The sequence below is a fragment of the Sphaerodactylus townsendi genome, linkage group LG01 (assembly GCF_021028975.2).
Source record: "Sphaerodactylus townsendi isolate TG3544 linkage group LG01, MPM_Stown_v2.3, whole genome shotgun sequence".
Classification (NCBI taxonomy): domain Eukaryota; kingdom Metazoa; phylum Chordata; class Lepidosauria; order Squamata; family Sphaerodactylidae; genus Sphaerodactylus; species Sphaerodactylus townsendi.
Window position 1 is genome coordinate 78,886,987 of NC_059425.1, and position 19,234 is coordinate 78,906,220.

General features: G+C 41.5%; 1 protein-coding gene across 6 annotated transcripts in view; it reads right to left on the reverse strand.

Annotated features, from left to right (window-relative positions):
• The window catches only part of SPAST (spastin), a 35,633-nt gene extending 21,379 nt beyond the window's left edge, over positions 1-14,254 (reverse strand). The window contains exons 1-4 of one of the 6 annotated variants that reach the window (XM_048484626.1): positions 13,639-14,254; positions 12,239-12,322; positions 11,101-11,184; positions 3,682-3,777 (exon numbers count right to left, since the gene is read on the reverse strand). In XM_048484626.1, coding sequence (XP_048340583.1) covers positions 3,682-3,777; positions 11,101-11,184; positions 12,239-12,322; positions 13,639-14,068 — 694 coding nt within the window. In that variant the 5' untranslated portion in view covers positions 14,069-14,254. Of the gene's footprint in view, positions 1-3,681; positions 3,778-11,100; positions 11,185-12,238; positions 12,326-12,969; positions 13,091-13,638 lie in introns of those variants that run through there. The other 5 variants (XM_048484618.1, XM_048484645.1, XM_048484652.1 and 2 more) reach the window with 5 other exon arrangements.
• Between the last annotated feature and the right edge of the window lie 4,980 nt (positions 14,255-19,234).

A 19,234-nucleotide genomic window follows, 5' to 3' on the forward strand; every position in this document is an offset into this window, starting at 1 on the left:
CAAATTTAAGAGGAAATATAAGAATGTGCAGAATGGGGGGCTGGGTCCAGTGATGGGATTCAGCAGGTTCACACCACTTCGGCAGAACCGGTTGTTAAAATGGTGCTTGTAAACAACCAGTTGTTAAATTATTTGAATCCCAACACTGGCTGGGTCCCTCAGACCCGAGTTTACTGCAACCTTAATATCAAGCTATCTTAAGCCATTCCCAGATCAGTAGTGAACCTGCCAGAAAGAAAGGAAGCATGCAGGAATTCTAGAAGATCTTCAAATGAACCACCCATCTTTTTCTTAGGGACACTTGCGATTGAATTTCACATCCTTTTAGCACCAGTGGCAAGATCCCAATGTACAAATAATGTATATTTTAAAGGGGACAACTAAATGTCAACTAATCTATCAATTCAATTTTAAAGACAGTTGTATGACTATACAAAAAAACTTGTCAAAATCTGAACTTTTACTCACACACACCATGGAACTTGATCAGTGTAAATGTGAAGTTGGTTCTGATGTCACTGAAATTCTCCTGGGCTGCCATGTTTTTTTTTTCATCATCTGTTCATACACTACTGTTTGCCTCATCCCAATCGCTTTGTTTTCAATCTCTCAACCTCTCTGGTGCTTGCACTCTGTTACTCAGCTCAAAGAACTGCAGTTTTTGACTACGTCAGGGGTAGGGAACCTGCGGCTCTCCAGATGTTCAGGAACTACAATTCCCATCAGCCCCTGCCAGCATGGCCAATTGGCCATGCTGACCGGGGCTGATGGGAATTGTAGTTCCTGAACATCTGGAGAGCCGCAGGTTCTCTACCCCTGGACTATGTAGTTCTGTGTCTGGGGTATGGAGCTGCATCTCTTCAACCCTTTCACAGATGAATCAAGGGATACCCTCTCCCCTGCAGTATCCTTTCTCCTCCATCCATTTCCCAACCATTCAACTATCATTTTTCATCACCCATCACTCACTCTCTAGTATCTTCCCATCTTCCTAGCAGCTGAAACTTCTCAGCAAGCTGTTTCATTCTCATCTGGCCATTCCCGATACAAAGTTTATTAGATACAACTGAGAAGCAGGAAAAGGAAGCTTCTCAGGATACACTACCAAGGTGATACTATACTTCCCACTTTCTTCACCAATTTACTTCAGGTTTTGCAAAAAAGTAAACTAGACAAGTTTTTCCCCATTACTTGAACCTCCTTTTATTAGGAATTATTTTATCTGTAGATGTTTGCACCACTCTACTCTGCATTGATCAGACCTCAGAGTACTGTGTTCGGTTCTGGGCACCACAATTTAAGAAGGATATTGACAAGCTGGAATGTGTCCAGAGGAGGGCAACCAAAATGGTAAAAGGTCTCGAATCCATGCCCTACGAAGAGAGACTTAGGGAGCTGAGGATATTTAGTCTGGAGAAGCGAAGGTTAAGGGGGGACATGATAGCTATGTTTAAATATTTGAAGGGATGTCATGTCAAAGAGGGAGCAAGCTTGTTTTCTGCTGCCTCAGATTAGAACATGGATTCAAGGTGCAGGAAAATAAATTCCACCCAAACATTAGGAAGAACTTTCTGGCTGTCAGAACTGTTCAACAGTGGAATTCACTGCCTCGGACAGTGGTGGAATCTCCTCCTCTGGAGATTTTTAAACAAAAGGCTGGATGATCATAGGTCAGGAGTGCTTTGACTATGTGTTCCTGAATGGCAAGGGTTTGGACTTGATGGCCCTTGAGTCTCTTCCAATTCTATGATTCTATGGTAAAGGTGAAGTTGGAAGAGAATGACTGTCCCAGTTACCCATTACAAGGACAGGATTACGACATGCTTCTTCCCAGAACTAGTCTAACATTCTAGCCATTATACTATACTGTCTCTAAACAAAAGTTTAAGGAGCATTTTCAGTATTTTTGAGTACCTGAAGGTTAAACGTATTTCCACATGCATACACGGTATGCATATGCTTCCATTCAGCCCTCTAAAAAAGAAAACTTTGCAAGACTATGCTTTCAACTCAGTTGTGCCTTTTTATCATTCAAAAGCCATTTTCTTCCACATTTTCCCTTTGGTTTGAAATTGACTAGACTAGAAGCTGCTGGTGTAACATCCAGTGAATTATGCAGCTCCATTAAATTACACAGGATAAAAGAAAGAAGCTGCAGTTAACAAGACAAACTTTTCCCCTACAATAAACCCCGTCTGTTCTTTCTGCCATCAAGCTACTGCTACCAGATCAGAGCTATCAGTTGCGCTATGGGAGAGATCATCCTGGTTTGTCTGTATTAATCCTTAGACACTTTGATCAACACTGGTTATCAAAACACAAAATCCTTTATGACAGAATCTAGAATCTTTCAGAAAGGCCAGGATAAAAACCTAAATACCAGATTATCAAGTAAAATTAATTAGTACCAAATGCTAACTGAAAAAACATGTATTTGGATGATATAGTTTAATTCAACAGTACCTCTGCCATGAAGAACAGTGAAGAACACTTGATAGCCACCAAAACTCTAACTTTCTATGCCAGAAAATCAATCCAGAACGATTATAACTAAGTCAAATCACCAAATAGGTGATGTACATTCACAATATACTTTAATAAGATTTCAATCAATTGTTAGCTTGTACAATTTTCCTAAGTCAGTGATGGCGAACCTTTTTGAGACTGAGTGCCCAAATTGCAACCCAAACCCCACTTATTTATCGCAAAGTGCCAACCCGGCAATTTAACCTGAATGCTGAGGTTTTAGTTTAGAAAAAAACAGTTGGCTCCCCTCTCTTCTCCTCATTTCCCACTCCACTCGGTGCAGGCCAGCCTGCTCTAGCCTCCAGCAAGTCCTACAAGACCAAGCTCTGTGCCTCTCTGGCATCATTGCCTCCTCTGCCCCCCCGGGCAGCAGCCACCCAGAGCACAGGCACCAGGCTCGCCAGCCAAGTCCTCCCTGCTCACCGTCGTGCTCAGTGGCCCAGGCCAGCCTAGATGTGTGTGTGGGGTGTGTGTGTGTGTGTGATTTTCTGCCCCCGCCCCCACATGACGAACTCTATGTTTGCGTGCCCACAGAGAGGCCTCCGAGTGCCACCTCTGGCACCCGTGCCATAGGTTCGCCATCACTGTCCTAAGTAGTAAGATTTAGTCTTGACTCAGATTCTCTCAAACAACAATATACTGCTACTTAAATTAGTAACACCAAATCTCTGCAGTTTTATATATGTACAGCCCATGAACTTATGTGATATAGTCAGAAGGAACTTCCTCTAATGGGAAATAAGGTAAAAGATGAACCACAAGGTCAATAATCCAACAAATTAATCTTATCTTATACTTATATCTTATGCAGCCTGCAAAATCTATCACCTTATTTGTTGCTGCTACATTCTATAAGGGCTATAATAAATGCTGACTTAAATTGTTTTTAATTGATAAGAATTAATGCCTTTTCTTTGTAACTATTTCATTTTAAAACACAGCTAACTTTTTAAAAAATACAAGGAAAACAGTTTAGCAAGAACAATGTTAAGACATTCAAAAAATGGAATGCACTTATACAAAAACCTTAAAGTAGAAAACCATTTTAAATAGATCAGGGGCAGGCAATTTAGCACTGCAAGCATTCTCCATAAATAGATCAAATATTGATAGACATCCCCTTAATTTATTAGGTGCTGGTAAAACCAAACCCACCTGACTGGAGATGTCCATTGCGGCATACCAGGTTAGTACTGTCACTATAGACTTCCATTTGCAGCTTGGGTATTTGCTTAACTGCCTGCATCTTCTCTATGCAACAAAACAGAAGGGGGAAAAGGACAAACAAAAAACAAAAAAATGAACCAATGAAAGTTAGGTATACTCATCACACCACAATGATTTTGCCTTCAGTTGATTTGATATGGATTAAAGGTACAAAGCATGCATCTAATGTTCACTATGTTATGGATTTATAAGAACATTTATTAAATGAACAACTATTTTGAAAAGGTGTGAACTTTAGTCAGTAACTGATTCAGAAGTAACAATGAGAAAGACTGGTGGGGAACTTTCTGATGCAAAGTGCAAAAACTCAATATACAGGAAAGAGGAATGAGAGAATTTAGCATAAATTTAGCATAAAGTTGCAACCATTGTTGCATTTAGTTTTTACTGGTAAATATCTGTGGATAATATTAATAAACTAGTTCAACATCTGACTGCTAATGCTATGATGCAAAACATATTTGTCATTTTGATTTTTAGAAACTGCAAGACAGTCTTCCATCAAACAAGATGTGCAACAATTCTTCTTCCCGGTAACTAAAATATCAAACTGTATTGTAGGTATTGCTGCAGAATTAATGGGTCAGATCCTGTGCTCTGGCCCAATAACAGAAAAGCCTTTAGAACCAGGGGCTGTTAGTAGAGTACAGAATCCAACCTTCTGCATTTTAACATCTGAAGAACTCTCAAAAGACAGTACATTACAATACAATTAGCAGGTAAGGAAAGTTAATCCATTCTGCCACTTTATGAGCAAGTAGTAATCATGAGAAATAGCCTAAGAAATTCTGCTGCTTCTACTATCTCCTGTACACTAGTCACATTTCTAGAGGATTTTAAATTCTGGAATGCTTTGTATGCAATATATCCTTCTGAAAGTGACTGGCCAGCTACCTTGCTTGGTAGCTTCTTTTCAGTAATCTTACATTTATCACTTTGGGAGACTAAAGCTACTCACCACTTATATCACAAACCTCAGTTGTCAAAAGGTAATTTATTTTTCAAGTGAATCTGGCTGACACAAATGTATGATTTAATACAGTGGTTCTCAACCTTCCGAATGCTGCAACCCTTTAATACAGTTCCTCATGTTGTGGTGACCCCCAACCCTAACATTTATCCATTTAACAGATGGAGAACACTGATGTAGAGAGTCTTAGGTGACCCCTGTGAAAGGGTCGTTCGACCCCCAAAGGGGTCGCGACCCACAGGTTGAGAACCACTGATTTAATACCTTAACTTATTCAGCACACGTACAAGTCCTATTTCTTTTCTGACCCCATTATGTCCAATTCTATGTCACTTCTAGAAACAGTATTACTACAACCAAATGTTGTCACAATGTTGCCTTTAAAGAAGAATAAATGCAGCTTGCAGTACAGATATAGCTTTCCTCCTAAGCTCTCAAAGATCAAGTGTATAAAGAAACTAAGGACTATTATGAAAAAGATCTATCTTGATGCAGTGTATTGTCACCTATTTATCTTAGGCAAAAAAAAAAGTTAAACAAATTCTTCTATGACATGTTAAAAACACACCTACATGGAATAATATACATTTTAAAAAACAGACTTACAACAAAACATCCAGTTATCTCTTTATAAAAATTAGAATCCCATAATTCCTTGGCTCTTCATCCTCTGAACATGACCCTCCTCCATGAGCAGGAAACCTCCTCACCTCCTTAGGCCTTGAATGTGAGGTTTCACTTCCAAGCTATAAGCCAGCTAGTCTCAAAGCAGAACTATGAGTTCCAAGTAATTCCACATTTAACAATTTTTTAAAAAATTATATAGTCAAGTTACTGAGACTGACTTGAAGGAAAGAGACTGTCACTTTATGGCCCTCTTGCCTGTTCTCCTGCCAGAAATCCTGACTGATGGGAGAGAAACTGTGCGGTGTAACTCAAAGGCTATCTACACAATGAATCACAGAATTATATGTAACATGCAGTCCTGCCCTCAATAGTTTTGAATCATTTGGCATTTTGAACATCGATCCACAGTTGATTCTAATAAGCTCTTCCTTCCTAAAACTGCCAAATCATATACTTCAAATTCCCCAAGTAAAAAAAAATCTCCAAAAGTCAGGGGGAAAAGAATTCCAAATAGCTAAAGATCACAGTCAACACAATCAGGAAAGTCACAAGACATCAGGCAGAGTTTTTCTTAACAGCACCAGAAACAGGCACCAAAACATGTTTTAAAATTGATGTTTTATTTTATGTTGTTTTTTAATTTTAATAATTGTTTTATTTATGCTGTAAGCCACCCTGAGTTCTGTTAGGGAGAAAGACTACTAATAAATGTTTTAAATAAAAATGAAGGGCATACCAAAGGAGAGATATTCCCTAGCAGTTTTAGGCAATTGCTCAGTAAATGTGGCATTGTAAGGAAGAAAAGCAAGAATTTCTTTCTGCCACACCAAGTTGAGACCAGTTGTTTATAACATGACATGTTTAAAAGTCACACTAGATGAGACACTGTAATATCCACAATCAAGTTTCCAATGCATTTGTTTAATTTTAAAAGGCTCACATTTTCCAAAGAGCTGGGAGGGAAGGAAAGAGAAAAATTTGCATTAGGAAAGAGATGCTAGAGAAAGGGTTACATACATGTATATAAACCCACATCCCACAGACTTGAGGCAATTTGAGCTTTGAACAATTTGAACTTTGATGGCCCAGGCTAGCCTGATCTCATCAGATCTCAGAAGATAAGTAGGGTCAGCCTTGGTTAATATTTACATGGGAGACCACCAAGGAAGTCCAGTGTTGCAATGCAGAGGAAGGCAATGGCAAACCACCTCTGAATATACCTGAATTGAGAACCTGACAGGATCACCGTAAGTCAGCTGTGATTTGAAAGCAAAAAACCCCAAACCCTGCTTTTAATTTCAAAAAATGTACACGAGGTCCAACAACCAACCCCGTCACATTCTACACAGTTTGACTGTATACACATGATTTCACATAAATCTGTATACACATGATTTCACTGCTATGCAGTGTCCACTGCCATCTGACACACAACATTTGATATTTCTTTTAGTCTTACACCACAAGCCTACTTTCAAACAATGATGACTCTCCATGTAGCTTTCATTCCTTTATGAATGCAGAAGCATCTGCAATTGAAATACAGCATCCGCACATTACTGCCCCTTGCACTTTTTTCTTCTCACACAACCCCACACTACCAAAGGGCTTTTTCTAAAGTCAACAATCCGACACATTGCTATAACATTACAACATTATGATCTATCCGCCACATTCTCAGCTTTCATTTGAAAACAAATTTTCTAGTCCCTTTTAATGCAGAACTAAGGAGAAAGGTGGAACTCCACAATGAAAAGGGCTAGACATGTAATAAAAGCTGGAAATGCAGAAAAACGCCATTTTAAATAATGTTGTTTACAACATTTTTGTTGTTTTAAATATTGCTGCATAGGTTTTAAGGGTTTAAGTTTTGCATTGTTGTTTGTTGATTTATTGATTTGCTGTTCATTGGAACAGCCATGTTGTGAGCCACCTCGAGCCCTTCGGGGATGAGGCCTATAAGTTTAATTAATTAATTAATTAATTAATTAATCGTTCTAACATTATCACACTGTAGCAATATACCAACTGCCTTTTAAAGAAGCACCCAGAAGCCTTCCAATTGTGCGGGAAATGGCAGTTCGGGAGAGGCTAAGGCAAAACAAATGGTGCAGATGCAGGTGGGACATTCCCACCCATGCGGCACACAACCCTGATTTAAGAAGATCATACTAAATCAAGTATGGTAATGACAGCAGCAAACCAGGGAGAAAATATACAAAATGGACAATCAAGGAATGACATTGTGTGAATGCTCTAAAAACCCTGCTCCAGTTTGGACATCAAACCAGAGCAAAAATTCCATCTGGAATCAGCCTGTAATTCTAAAAATCAAAATCAAAATCAAGTTTTCCCAGCCACGGCCCAATTAAAATAAACAGATCATCAAGATGGTTAGACTATGTATCTAGGCACACTTCCTACGTAAATCTCACGAAAATTTTGAAGAAGTTCTGAGAAAATATCCAGAAGATTTACTTTCTGCTAAGTAAGTTTAGCAACTACTGCAGGCTTTGCTAAGTACCACCAGGATTTTGTGACACTAACCTCCTACCCTCAAGAGGGAGCTGAGAAAACGGGAGCCTTCTAGGAAACAATGTTAATGCATTGAAAAAGAAGAGGTGACTACCTCAAATTTAGAGTTTGGGACAAGGCTGAGGAAGACTAATTAATTAATTGATTGATTGATTGATTGATTGATTGATTGATTGATTGATTGATTGATTGATTGATTGATTGATTGTTTCGATTTATAAACCGCCCTATCCTCTGGGGGCTCTGGGTGGTGTACAACATTCACATATACAATTGATTAAATCGATAACAACAATATAATACTAAAATCCATTAAAAGCTACTTAAAAACAGCGGTTAATATCATAAGGTGCCCTATATTGAAACGCCAATTCAGTTAAGATCACCCCAGTAAAAAGAAAAGGGAGGGGCCAGGTTCCTCTCTGGGAGGATAATAAGGTGGTAAAGTGCATCAGATGGTATGTGCAAAAAAACAGGGGAGGAAGGAGAGGGGGAGGGGAAGGGAATAAACAAGAGAATAAACAAGTAGTTTCAGGTAAGGCGAATGGATACATCATATGTAAAAAGGTAAGTAACATTAACACAGCATATAGCAATACAATGCACATTAAAGCTTTTGGTTATTATTAAGTTCCTGGATGCAGAAGATTTCATCAACTCCACATTTTCCACCCCCGCCCCCCCCATGGGTCCCCGCACCACTCCCCCACCCCCAAGCACCACTTACTTAGCAGAGGGGGTGGCCGTGGCACAAGAAGACTAGCCAGGTGGCGCCAGGCACCGCCTGGGCAGTCCTCTCACACTGCAGTCAACAACACTGCACCCAATGATACTGCAGCCAACAAGGAGCAGGCCGGCTGCAGCACAGAGCAGCCAGGTGCCGCCCGGACAGATCTCAGCCTGCCCCTTGAGCAGCAGCCAAGCCAGCTGAATGGCCGAGGGGCCTGCTTGGGTGGCACCTGGCTGCTCCATGCCGCGGCTGGATCGTCTGCTGCCTGAGGGGCGGGCCGATGACTGGGCTATGGTGCAGAGCAACCAGGCGCTGCCCAGGCAGGCCTCGGCTCGCTCCTCAGGCAGCAGCTGAGCCAGCCAATGGGCAGAGAGGCCTGCCTGGGAGGCGCCTGACTGCTCTGCACCGTAGCCGTATCATCTGCTGCCCGAGGGGTGGGCCAAGTTCTGCCTCTCGGCCCAAAGTGTGGAGGGCGAATTTCCAGCCCCCACATGACTCAGTGGGGCACGCCCGGGGCGTTTGTCCCTGGATGTCCCCACTGCAGCTATGCTACTGCATCAACCATACCCCTAATTCAGGGGTAGGGAACCTGCGGCTCTCCAGATGTTCAGGAACTACAATTCCCATCAGCCCCAGTCAGCATGGCCAATTGGCCATGCTGGCAGGGGCTGATGGGAATTGTAGTTCCTGAACATCTGGAGAGCCGCAGGTTCCCTACCCCTGCCCTAATTTGAATTTAAGTGCAAGCATTATCCTCAATACTGACTACACTGACTTAATACACCTTGAGTCTAAGTGAGAAAGGCAGTCAATAAATCACATTAATATACGAATATTGCTACATTTTAAAAACTCAGTTCCAGATTAGATGACACAGTCACTTGCATCTTTCCCCTATTTTTTAAAAACCCAAGCACCATTTGGAAGGCTGTAAGGAAAAAAATGGGGAGACTGCTTACTTCTTTTACTGACCAACACTTATTCTGCTTGAAATCACTTGCACCATAGAGGCAAGACAATTTTCAGCTGAATACAGAAAAACTAAAAAGGTCTAGAAAACTGCCATTTCTCAACTCTCAGCTTTCAAAAACTACTAATTTTTAAGAAAATAACCTTGGGGAAGGCACACAGAACTGTCAAAGTGATCTTCCATTTAATAAATTTTCCTTATGTAAACTCATTACTCAGGATTACATTTCTAAAAATGTTGATTTCCATTTCCAAACCTTTGAATTGGCAGTGCTACTGCTTCTTCTCCACCTTTCCAGATAGAACACTGGAAAGGTTCTATCTTCATGAGTACATGGATAAGTAGGAAGTGTTACAGAAAAACAAAAAGCTAACAATTCACATGCAGACTGAGAGAGCAAGGAAATGATGGTGTTGCGGGGTAATTAAAATGATATGTGTATGTTCCATCACATGTTACTCAAGCCACAGTTTTGCCGGGGATGAAGACTAGGGTGTTATGCCAAAGGCTTCACACAAGGATGAGTTTTGAGGAGGCAAAGAGGTCATACCACACAAGTGGTCAGGAAGCTAGCTTCACTACTGCAATCACCAGAAGGTCCACACTTGGAACACAGACAGACTAGCCAGATTTTGAATTGATGGAACTCAACCAAACTATGAATAGACTAAAACATGCATTAAACTGGGAATCAAAAGCATATTTTAACTAAATCTCAAATTGCCCAATGATCACAAAGGAAATGTAAACATGTAATGGGTTGACGACTGCTGCATCTTAATTACAACCTGCTGAAAATGTGTTTCCCTGATTACCACCAGAGCAATCTTGTGATATAGTTTCTCATGCAGATCTTCTATTCTGTCCTTTCCCTACTCTCAAGAAAATACTGATGATGAGCACCTGAGTCGAGCACAGTGCCAGCAAAACCATAACCATTCCTGAGCTGTTACCATAACACAACCAAAGAACAATATGGTCTTTTAACAGTACCATGGAATCATAGATTAGAAAACATATAATTAAAAAGATGCTATACAAATAGGCTAGTCCACAGTTTGTTCCACAAAGGTACTGCTTTCATGAGAAAGTCTAATTATGAATCAGAAATTGTATAACTACTAGTGAGCAGGTGTTACTCTGTATTCTGCAGCTATACAGGATCCTTATTTCGCATGTTAAATGAGTTTGCATATAATAACTGCCCTTAACCTGTTCATAGAGTAGACTAAGCTGTAATAGTACTGCAGCCAGGCTACTTTTCAAATACTATTTTGGGGGGCAAATTTAGAAAAGTTTTCTGCCCATGCCCTGTTCAAATTACATGGTAATAACAGAAATTATAGTACTCCTGTAATTTTGTTACTAAGTGTTAAAATCTAACACCCTGAGAAGCCCTTTAAACATTCTTACATGTCTCAAATGGTTGTTCACAGTGTTCACAAAAAGCTCTTACACATGTGCATTCTGTAACTACTTTTAACAGTTTTCCAAAGTAATACTATTAAGTAGTACCTAACAGCTGCAACCGGTCCTTGGCCATTGCCAAATTTGTCAGCATTTTAGACTGGAGACGTCGAGCACGTTCACAATGATCACCTTTAAAAGAAAATTAGATACCGAGTGAAGACAGTTATTCGAAATTAAATAAAATACTAAAAATTACAACCAACTTTCAAAATAAAATGGAGCCAGAAGTGGCTAATACAGCAAAAGTATTCATGATGCTCTGCATGTCTGCCTAGTATTACAATAAGCCTGGACATGCTCCTCCTCATTTTGGGACAGCTGCACATACAAGAAAGTGATACAAATGAGACCCATACAAAGAGCATTTGCAGGCCAGTTATATTTCTCCGTTTGGAATTCTCCCCATTCAGACTTTCAAAATGCTACAACAGAGTCATTCTGGAAAGCTGTATATACTTCAAATTGTGTGTGTGGGTCATCAAATCACAGCTGGCTTATGGCAATCCTACACTTTTAAGAAGCATTACTAGAAAGTCCCACTGAACTAAATGGATCGTCCTTCCAAGTAGAATTAGTTTTAATACTCCACTTTTCTCTAAAGGAGTCCCAAAACAGCTTACAACCACATTCCCTTCCTTTCCCCACAACAGGCACCTTGTGAGGTAGATGAGACTGAGAGAATTCAGAGAAAACAGAGTGTAACCCAAAAATGCACTGGAGCAAGAGCTGCACATTTAAACAGCTGCTTGATGAACAGACATTAGCATTTTTTTATTTTTTATTTTCCACCTATCTACCGTCACAAGGCTATGAAAAACTTTCTCTGTCATCAAATGCCTCTTTGGAGAAAAAAAAGTTGGCTTGTTCTTATGCTTAAGTCATTTTGTAATTTTTTTTACTAGCGTGCACAACAAATTAAGCAACATGTAACCTTAAAGAACCTTTGCTTATTTTGAGAGCCTTGCTATAAGTCAAGACAATTACACAAAAAGAAAGAACTGAGGCTTTTTTATTAAACAAAAATTATTCTAGATATTTTTGCTGAATTATTACCATTCCCCCTTTCTACTATATGGTTTCCCCATTCAGATTTATTCTCCAGCCTAATCTATTATAAGAATAAAGTTAAAACAACTACCCACACAAGTATACACACAATTTCAGACACTCAAGATTGGCTTACCTTGACCTGTAACTACTACAGCTATTCCTTTCTCCAGTTCTTCAATTCCTTTTTTGTACCATTCAACAGCTTGTTCCTTTTGTCCTGCTGAAAAGAATTATAAATTTTTCATAATTAACAAATATCAGCACTACAGACACTGTACAAAGACTAAATAACGTTATCTTCTAAGTGTGATGTACTATGCAAAATGAAACAGTTATAGAGCACAACCTTAAGCATATAAATTCAGAAGAATGTCCCATTAAATTCTACAAGACTAACTCTCAAGCATGCACATGATAACAAACTTAATGATTCCTAAGTGTACTCCTAAATAAAAAATTATAAGTAAGCTTGTTATTCAAGATATTGGAGGATTATCACCAGAGTAGACAATATTTAATTATTATGGATCTCCTTTCAACAAGTGAAAACTTTATCCAATTAAACTATGAAGCTTGTTTTTGGCTAGGCCTAGTTAAAACCAAAGAATGAATTCCACATACTTAAAAAAATTAATCAGTGGTTTATCTTTTGCCTAAAGCACCACAGTTGATAAGCCTGCAGTTACTTTTGCAGTCAACAAGTCACAGCCTGAACTCTTAATTCATCCTCATGCTCTCACAAGACTAGCGAGTCCCACAAGTTACAGCAACTATGGTAAAGCCATTCTGGCCAACACATCTCAGGAGCACACCATTATATAGGCATTATTCTCCATTCACGCGGGTGAATGAAATAACATTTACCCCTTGGAAACACAAACTTAACATGCAGCACTGACAAAATAGAGGAGGAAATAAAGAAAAGAGGTGCTTGATCCTCCAGAAGGACAAGCCGAACCCAGAGAACAAAGAGACTAATAAGGATGGGGCAACACAAAGTCTCTTTCTTTGAGGGAGGCTCTGCTGTGAAGCTGAGACTCCACCCACTAGCCCTCCATGTCAACACTTCACTCTCCCAGATAGGTTGAAGGCATCCACCACCACCACCACCGCCTTGCCCCCGGGTTTAGTCCAACCCAGTTCCCTCTTCCTGATCACTGGTCATAGCAATTAACATTTAGTCTTACCAAACCTATAATCACCGTTCTTCATTGAAAAACCGCGGTTTGCTCCTCAGCCACTTCAATGTACGCAAACTGAACTTAAATCAATCAGCAGCTCCTCAGGCCTGTCATGTCCGTATCAGCGTTTCTCTTTCATTTTAGGGTCAACGAGTCATTTTAGGGTTGCAAGGCAAACGCAATGCCTGCCAACACCGCCCTACCAATAAGCTGCAGTGGACTTGCTTCCGAGGAAGCCTGTTACCCAGGGCAGGCCTGCCAAAAGGCACTACTTGGCCAGCATTACCGGGCGAGGGGCTCATCTCCTACTCTCTACCTCTCGCCACAGACCCTTCCTCCTTTCCCCGCTTACCGGCCTCGTCCTCGTCGATGCGCAGCGCCGTGGAGATGCACTCGAAGGCGCGCTTGTGACAAGCCCTCACCGTCTCGGGGGCATCGCCGGCGCCTGTCCTGCCAGCGGTGCCTTTGGCGGCTGCCATGAGTGGGCCGCCGCGGGACAAGCGCTCGCAAACCCAGGCAAAGAGCAGCCCGAGCTGGAAGGCCAGGAAGCGGAGCAGCGCGAAGGCGGCGAAGAGCGGGTAGGAGAAATAGTACAGGTTCCGCTTGTGAGGAGAGGCCGCCGCCGCCGCCGCCGCCGCCGCCGCCGCCGCTTGCTGGTACTGGACGGAAGGAGCCGGCCCGGCCGCGAAGGAGGGCGAAGGGGACGCCCCGGCGGCGGCCCGGGTCGGGGAGCTGGAGCCGGCTGAGCCCTTCTTTTTCCCTCTCCCGCCTGGAGAATTCATTCACCGCCGTCGCCATAACCCGCGGCCAGGGACTGACAACAGGCGGCCTCGCGACCCTGCCATAGCAGAGGCTACGCCCCTTTCGCTCAGCCCCGGTACCCCCTCCCCGAGACTCTGCGCAGCAGCTGTCCCTGAATAGGGAGTACCGTAACAGTTTCTTTTGGGCTTCGGGGGCTATTGTTAAGAGGCGCCTGCGCGGAGGGATGAAGCGACAATAGGGGGCGTGGCCGAGATGGAAGCCACCGCCGGGCCAACGAAAGTGGCTACTTAAAAGCTAATGACACGTATTTCAGCATGAGCTTTCGTGAAACACCGCTCATTTCTTTAGATGCCTATGGAAATCAAACAGGCAGTTTTTAGGAGGCAGGAGAGCAGAAGACAGAGTATGGAAGCCTTCATCAGCACTCTCCCAAGTGTATTCCTTTGAAGACTACCCATCCCATAATGCAATGCCCTGTATGCAATCAGCTGGGGTACTGGTAGTATGTTAGGTGAGGCAACGCTAGTTTCCCCTCCTCCCTCCCCCAAAATGCTTCGAATTGAGGTCATGTGCGCAGGGTAGCGTAGGCGGTGAAACACATTACTTCATGGGAGTTAGGATTTATTTTTTTCCTCGGTCGGCTGATGTCCTAGTGAGATGTCAGGGCTAGTAGTACCAGCTCTAGAGTAATAAATACCTGTAGATACTGGCAGTGGCGCCTGGAGGGGAGGGGGCTCAACAGGGTATAATAAGCATAAGCATTTTATTGTCATTGTGCACGCACAACGAAATTTACAGCAGCATTCCTCGATGCACACAATTTCAGACTCATACCCCATCCTCACTTTCCCCTTCCTCCACCCATCCCTACACAGCCCCAAACACATCAACACGAAGCCGCAGAGTTTAGCATAGCCACAGCTCTAGAGTAGAAGCTATCTCTAAGCCTCTTTGTCCTAGTTTTGATAGACCTGTATCGTCTGCCGGGTGGTAACAGTTCAAAATAATTATTCTTTTTAGTCCTTTATCTACTGCTGCTTTTAAAGGTTTTAACTGTTTTTATCTGTATACAATGGTTATCCTGTTGTACACCGCCCAGAGCCCCTAGGGGATGGGGCGGTCTAAAAATCTGAAAAATAAAATAAAAATAAAATAAAAAGAGAGTGTGCTGGATGAGACGGGTCTCTCAGAATATTTTGGGCTTTTTTTAGGCTTCGGGAATTATAGAGTTCTTCCAAGGAGGGGAGAGGGCAGCCGATAATCCTCTCTGCAGTAGTGATCACCCTTTCTTCCTATCTGCCACTGTGCAACTGGAGAACCATACACAGATGCAGTAGGTTAAGACACTCTCTATAGCACAGCGGTAAAAGGACACCAGGAGTTTTCCATTCAGTTGTTGTTTCCTTAGAAGTCTCAGATAGTACAGTCTTTGCTGGGCCTTCTTAACCACCGCAGCAGTCTGTACACCCCGGGTCAAGTCCTCTTTAATCATGACGCCCAGAAATTTAAAACTAGCCACCCGTTCTACTTGATCTCCATTTATAGTCAAGGGCTGAATTTCTGAGCTATTCCTTCTATAGTCCACTATAAGCTCTTTTGTCTTGTTAGTATTAAGAACCAGGTTATTTTCCCTGCACCATGAGAGCAGTCGGTCCACCTCACTCTGATAGGCAGACTCATCCCCTCCAGAGATGAGCCCCACCACCGTTGTGTCATCAGCAAATTTGATAATGGTGTTATTATGATAGACAGGAGTACAATCATATGCATAAAGAGTGAACAATAAAGGACTCAACACATAGCCCTGTGGTGTTCCCATATTTAGAGTAAGAACTGAGGAAACCCGATTTCCCAGTCTAACCCTCTGGGAACGTCCAGACAAGAAGTCCCTAATCCACAAACAGATTGAATGTGAGAGTCCAAGATCCACAAGTTTTGTCACCAGTCTTTGTGGTAAGATTGTATTAAATGCGGAACTAAAGTCTGCAAAGAGCATTCGCACATAATTCCCCTGTTGTTCCAGATGCGTCAAAGCAGTGTGGAGACTAATGGCAATGGCGTCCTCTGTAGATCTATTAGTCCAATATGCGAACTGATGTTTATCAAATGTATCTGGAAGGCAAGAACTAATATGCCTATGGACCAGTGTTTCAAAACACTTCATGATGATGGGGGTGAGTGCCACTGGTCTATAATCCTGAAGATTGTCAGCAGGAAATCTCTTTGGTAGTGGAACAATGATGGAAGCCTTCAAACAAGATGGAATGGTGGACTGGGATAAAGATCGATTAAAGATCCCAGTAAAAACACCAGCCAGTTGGTTAGCGCATTCTTTTAACACCCGACGGGGAATACCATCCGGTCCAGCAGCCTTCCTTGGATTCACAGCCCTCAAAACTTGCCTCACCTCATGTTCCTCTACAGTGAGGTGTGAGCTACAATCACCTAGTGTAATGTCATTGAGTTCACCCTCCAAAGCAGCCATTTTCTCCAGGGGAATATCTTTGTGGCCTGGAGAACAGTAATTCTGGGAGATCTCCAGCCCCAAGTGGTGGTTGAGAATCCTATAGTTCTAGACCAGGGATTCCCAATGTGATTCTTCCCTGGCACCTACCAAGAGTTTTTAGAAAATAGGCAAGGCCAGAGCGGGCTTTTATCCATCAAGTCTTCATTGGCCATTGGATCTGCAGATTAAATATATATATATATTCCTTTGGCAGCAGCTGTACCTCAACACAAGAATCTTCATTGTGTGACTGAAGGAGCAACTATTGTAGCTAGGTCCACTTTCTACAGCAACCATTTTGTGGCTGCTTCCACCATGCTCTGCAAGAATTCCAAAGGTGTGTGCAGGATCGAAAAGGTTGGAGACCTAGACATTATCTATCACTGCAAATCTAACAAGTCTTGTTTTGTCTTTTTTATTTTTTAATGAACAAGAGGCTTGGTTCTCCAGCTCTAGAAGACTGAGCTGGAGAAGTTCTCCAGCTCTAGAAGACTGTCTTGAACAGTTAGGTCCTAATGTAATCTACTTTTGAGTCTCAGTGAGAAAGGGGAATTAGAAATAACACAAATAAATAAGTTACCATTGGTATTAGCATTACAAATTTGATTTACTTATCATGCTGATATCATGATGCAATTTCCATTTTCCATCATAGAACCCAAAGGGTCATCTGTAGGCTTCTCAACAAGCACTAAGCTGTCCAAAACTGCATTATTTCACTAAGGTTGCTATATGCTTTACCAGGAGTGACTGGGGGGTGGGGGAATAAAGCAGTTGTGAATTTCCCGCATTGTGCAAGGGTTGGACTAGATGAGTCTTGAGACCTCTTCAAGCTCTATGTTTCTAGCTTCCAACCATGTTCTAGCAAGCCCATTGGTTCAAACAGTTACTTGTACCAGAATTGTCCTTGATGAAGATTAAGCTTGCTATGTTGTGTAAGCATTGGTGATTTTAAAAAATTTTGGGCAGAATTAGATGCGATGAAGATCATCACCTTGTTCTGTGGATAATTTTGATGAAGTGCATCCTTTAAAAAAAATTAATTGGCAAGTTTCCTTGCAGCTACAAGACAGGGCACATAATATGCCTCTGCATAATTCTGTTACGTATGTCAAGACCCAGTGATGACACTGCATCTGGGGCAATAGTAGTACTTCTAGGATTCTTCTGCAATTTAGTCTGCGTATCAGGGGAACCCAGTAACTCCTTGTTGTCCTTTTTGCCATGTCACTGATTATACAGTGGCAGAAGTTGAAAGCTGTATTAGTTTTCCCCACTCCAAGAAGTAAAAAATGGATTAATTTTAAGGACATAGCAGCCTCTTTCGTGGCACATTAGTATACCTAGTGTATCATTATGAGATCACTGGTTTAAGTAGATGGTTAATTATTCCACAACCAGTAGCACCATGCTTCATTGCTCATTTGTGCTGTAAATCTCTATGTCCTCCACTGCAGCCCCCATGAGAACTATTTCCCTTACAATAAATGACCTGTCCTTCAACTTGATTATGGAAAAATCTCTTCTTAAAATGTGGCAGGAGACATCAGAAAACTAAAACCTGCCAATAAAATGTGATATTTTACTAATGAGCTCAATGCAGATGAAACTATGTACTTTGTGGAGGGGAAAGACAATATTTGGATTTATGAGGATTCGTAGCAGCCAAGCTTTCATGCTACCCATTTTCTTAATGTTAGTTTGATTATTTTGTATTTGTAATTTGATTTATACCCCGCCTTATCACTGCAAGGCTCATGGCGGCTTACATCATCATAAAATAGTAAATATTACAACAAAGTAAATATTGATAACATACAATAAATCTAAGAATGAAGATCATATTATAGATAGCGACTGAAACATATCAAGCCTAACAATTTCCCCAACAATAACAGCAGTACTGTATCAAACATATTAATACATATCCATACTGAATCTATACTACATTAAATAACAGTAACAATAAATCAATACATTAACAGAGCATTAATACATCAAAAATATCAATAACTAGATAATATTCATATATTACAAAAATAAATATAAATAAATTTACAACAATGCGTTTAGCAATACATCAGAAACATAATACCATATCAATACATAACAGTAAACTAAAAGACTTCTCCAGGCTAACTATAACTGCTGCAAAAATAAAGCTAACAAACCTAACAAGAATAAACCTAATTGTCGAAGGCTTTCACGGCCGGAATCACTTGGGTGCTGTGTGGTTTCCGGGCTGTATGGCCGTGTTCTAGCAGCATTCTCTCCTGACGTTTCGCCTGCATCTGTGGCTGGCATCTTCAGAGGATCTGATGTTGGAAAAGCCAGTGGAGTATATATCTGTTGGAGTGTCCAGGGTGGGTGGGGAAACCTTGCCTGTGAGTAACAAAGGCGGCAACCAGGTCAATAGTTGAGGGCATCTGAATAGAAGTATGAGTAACAATGAAGACTATAGCCTGGGAGTAACCCTGTAGATAGCAAGGTCACTGGTGGGAGCATCTGAATAGAAGTATCCTGGCCTTTGTTTCTTTTGTCTATGGTCATCCTGTGTTTGTGTGGAGCTGGTTAAAGTCAAGACAGTGTCTAACCAGCTGGTTAGAGTCAAGACAGTGTCTAACCAGCTCCACACAAACACAGGATGACCATAGACAAAAGAAACAAAGGCCAAGATACT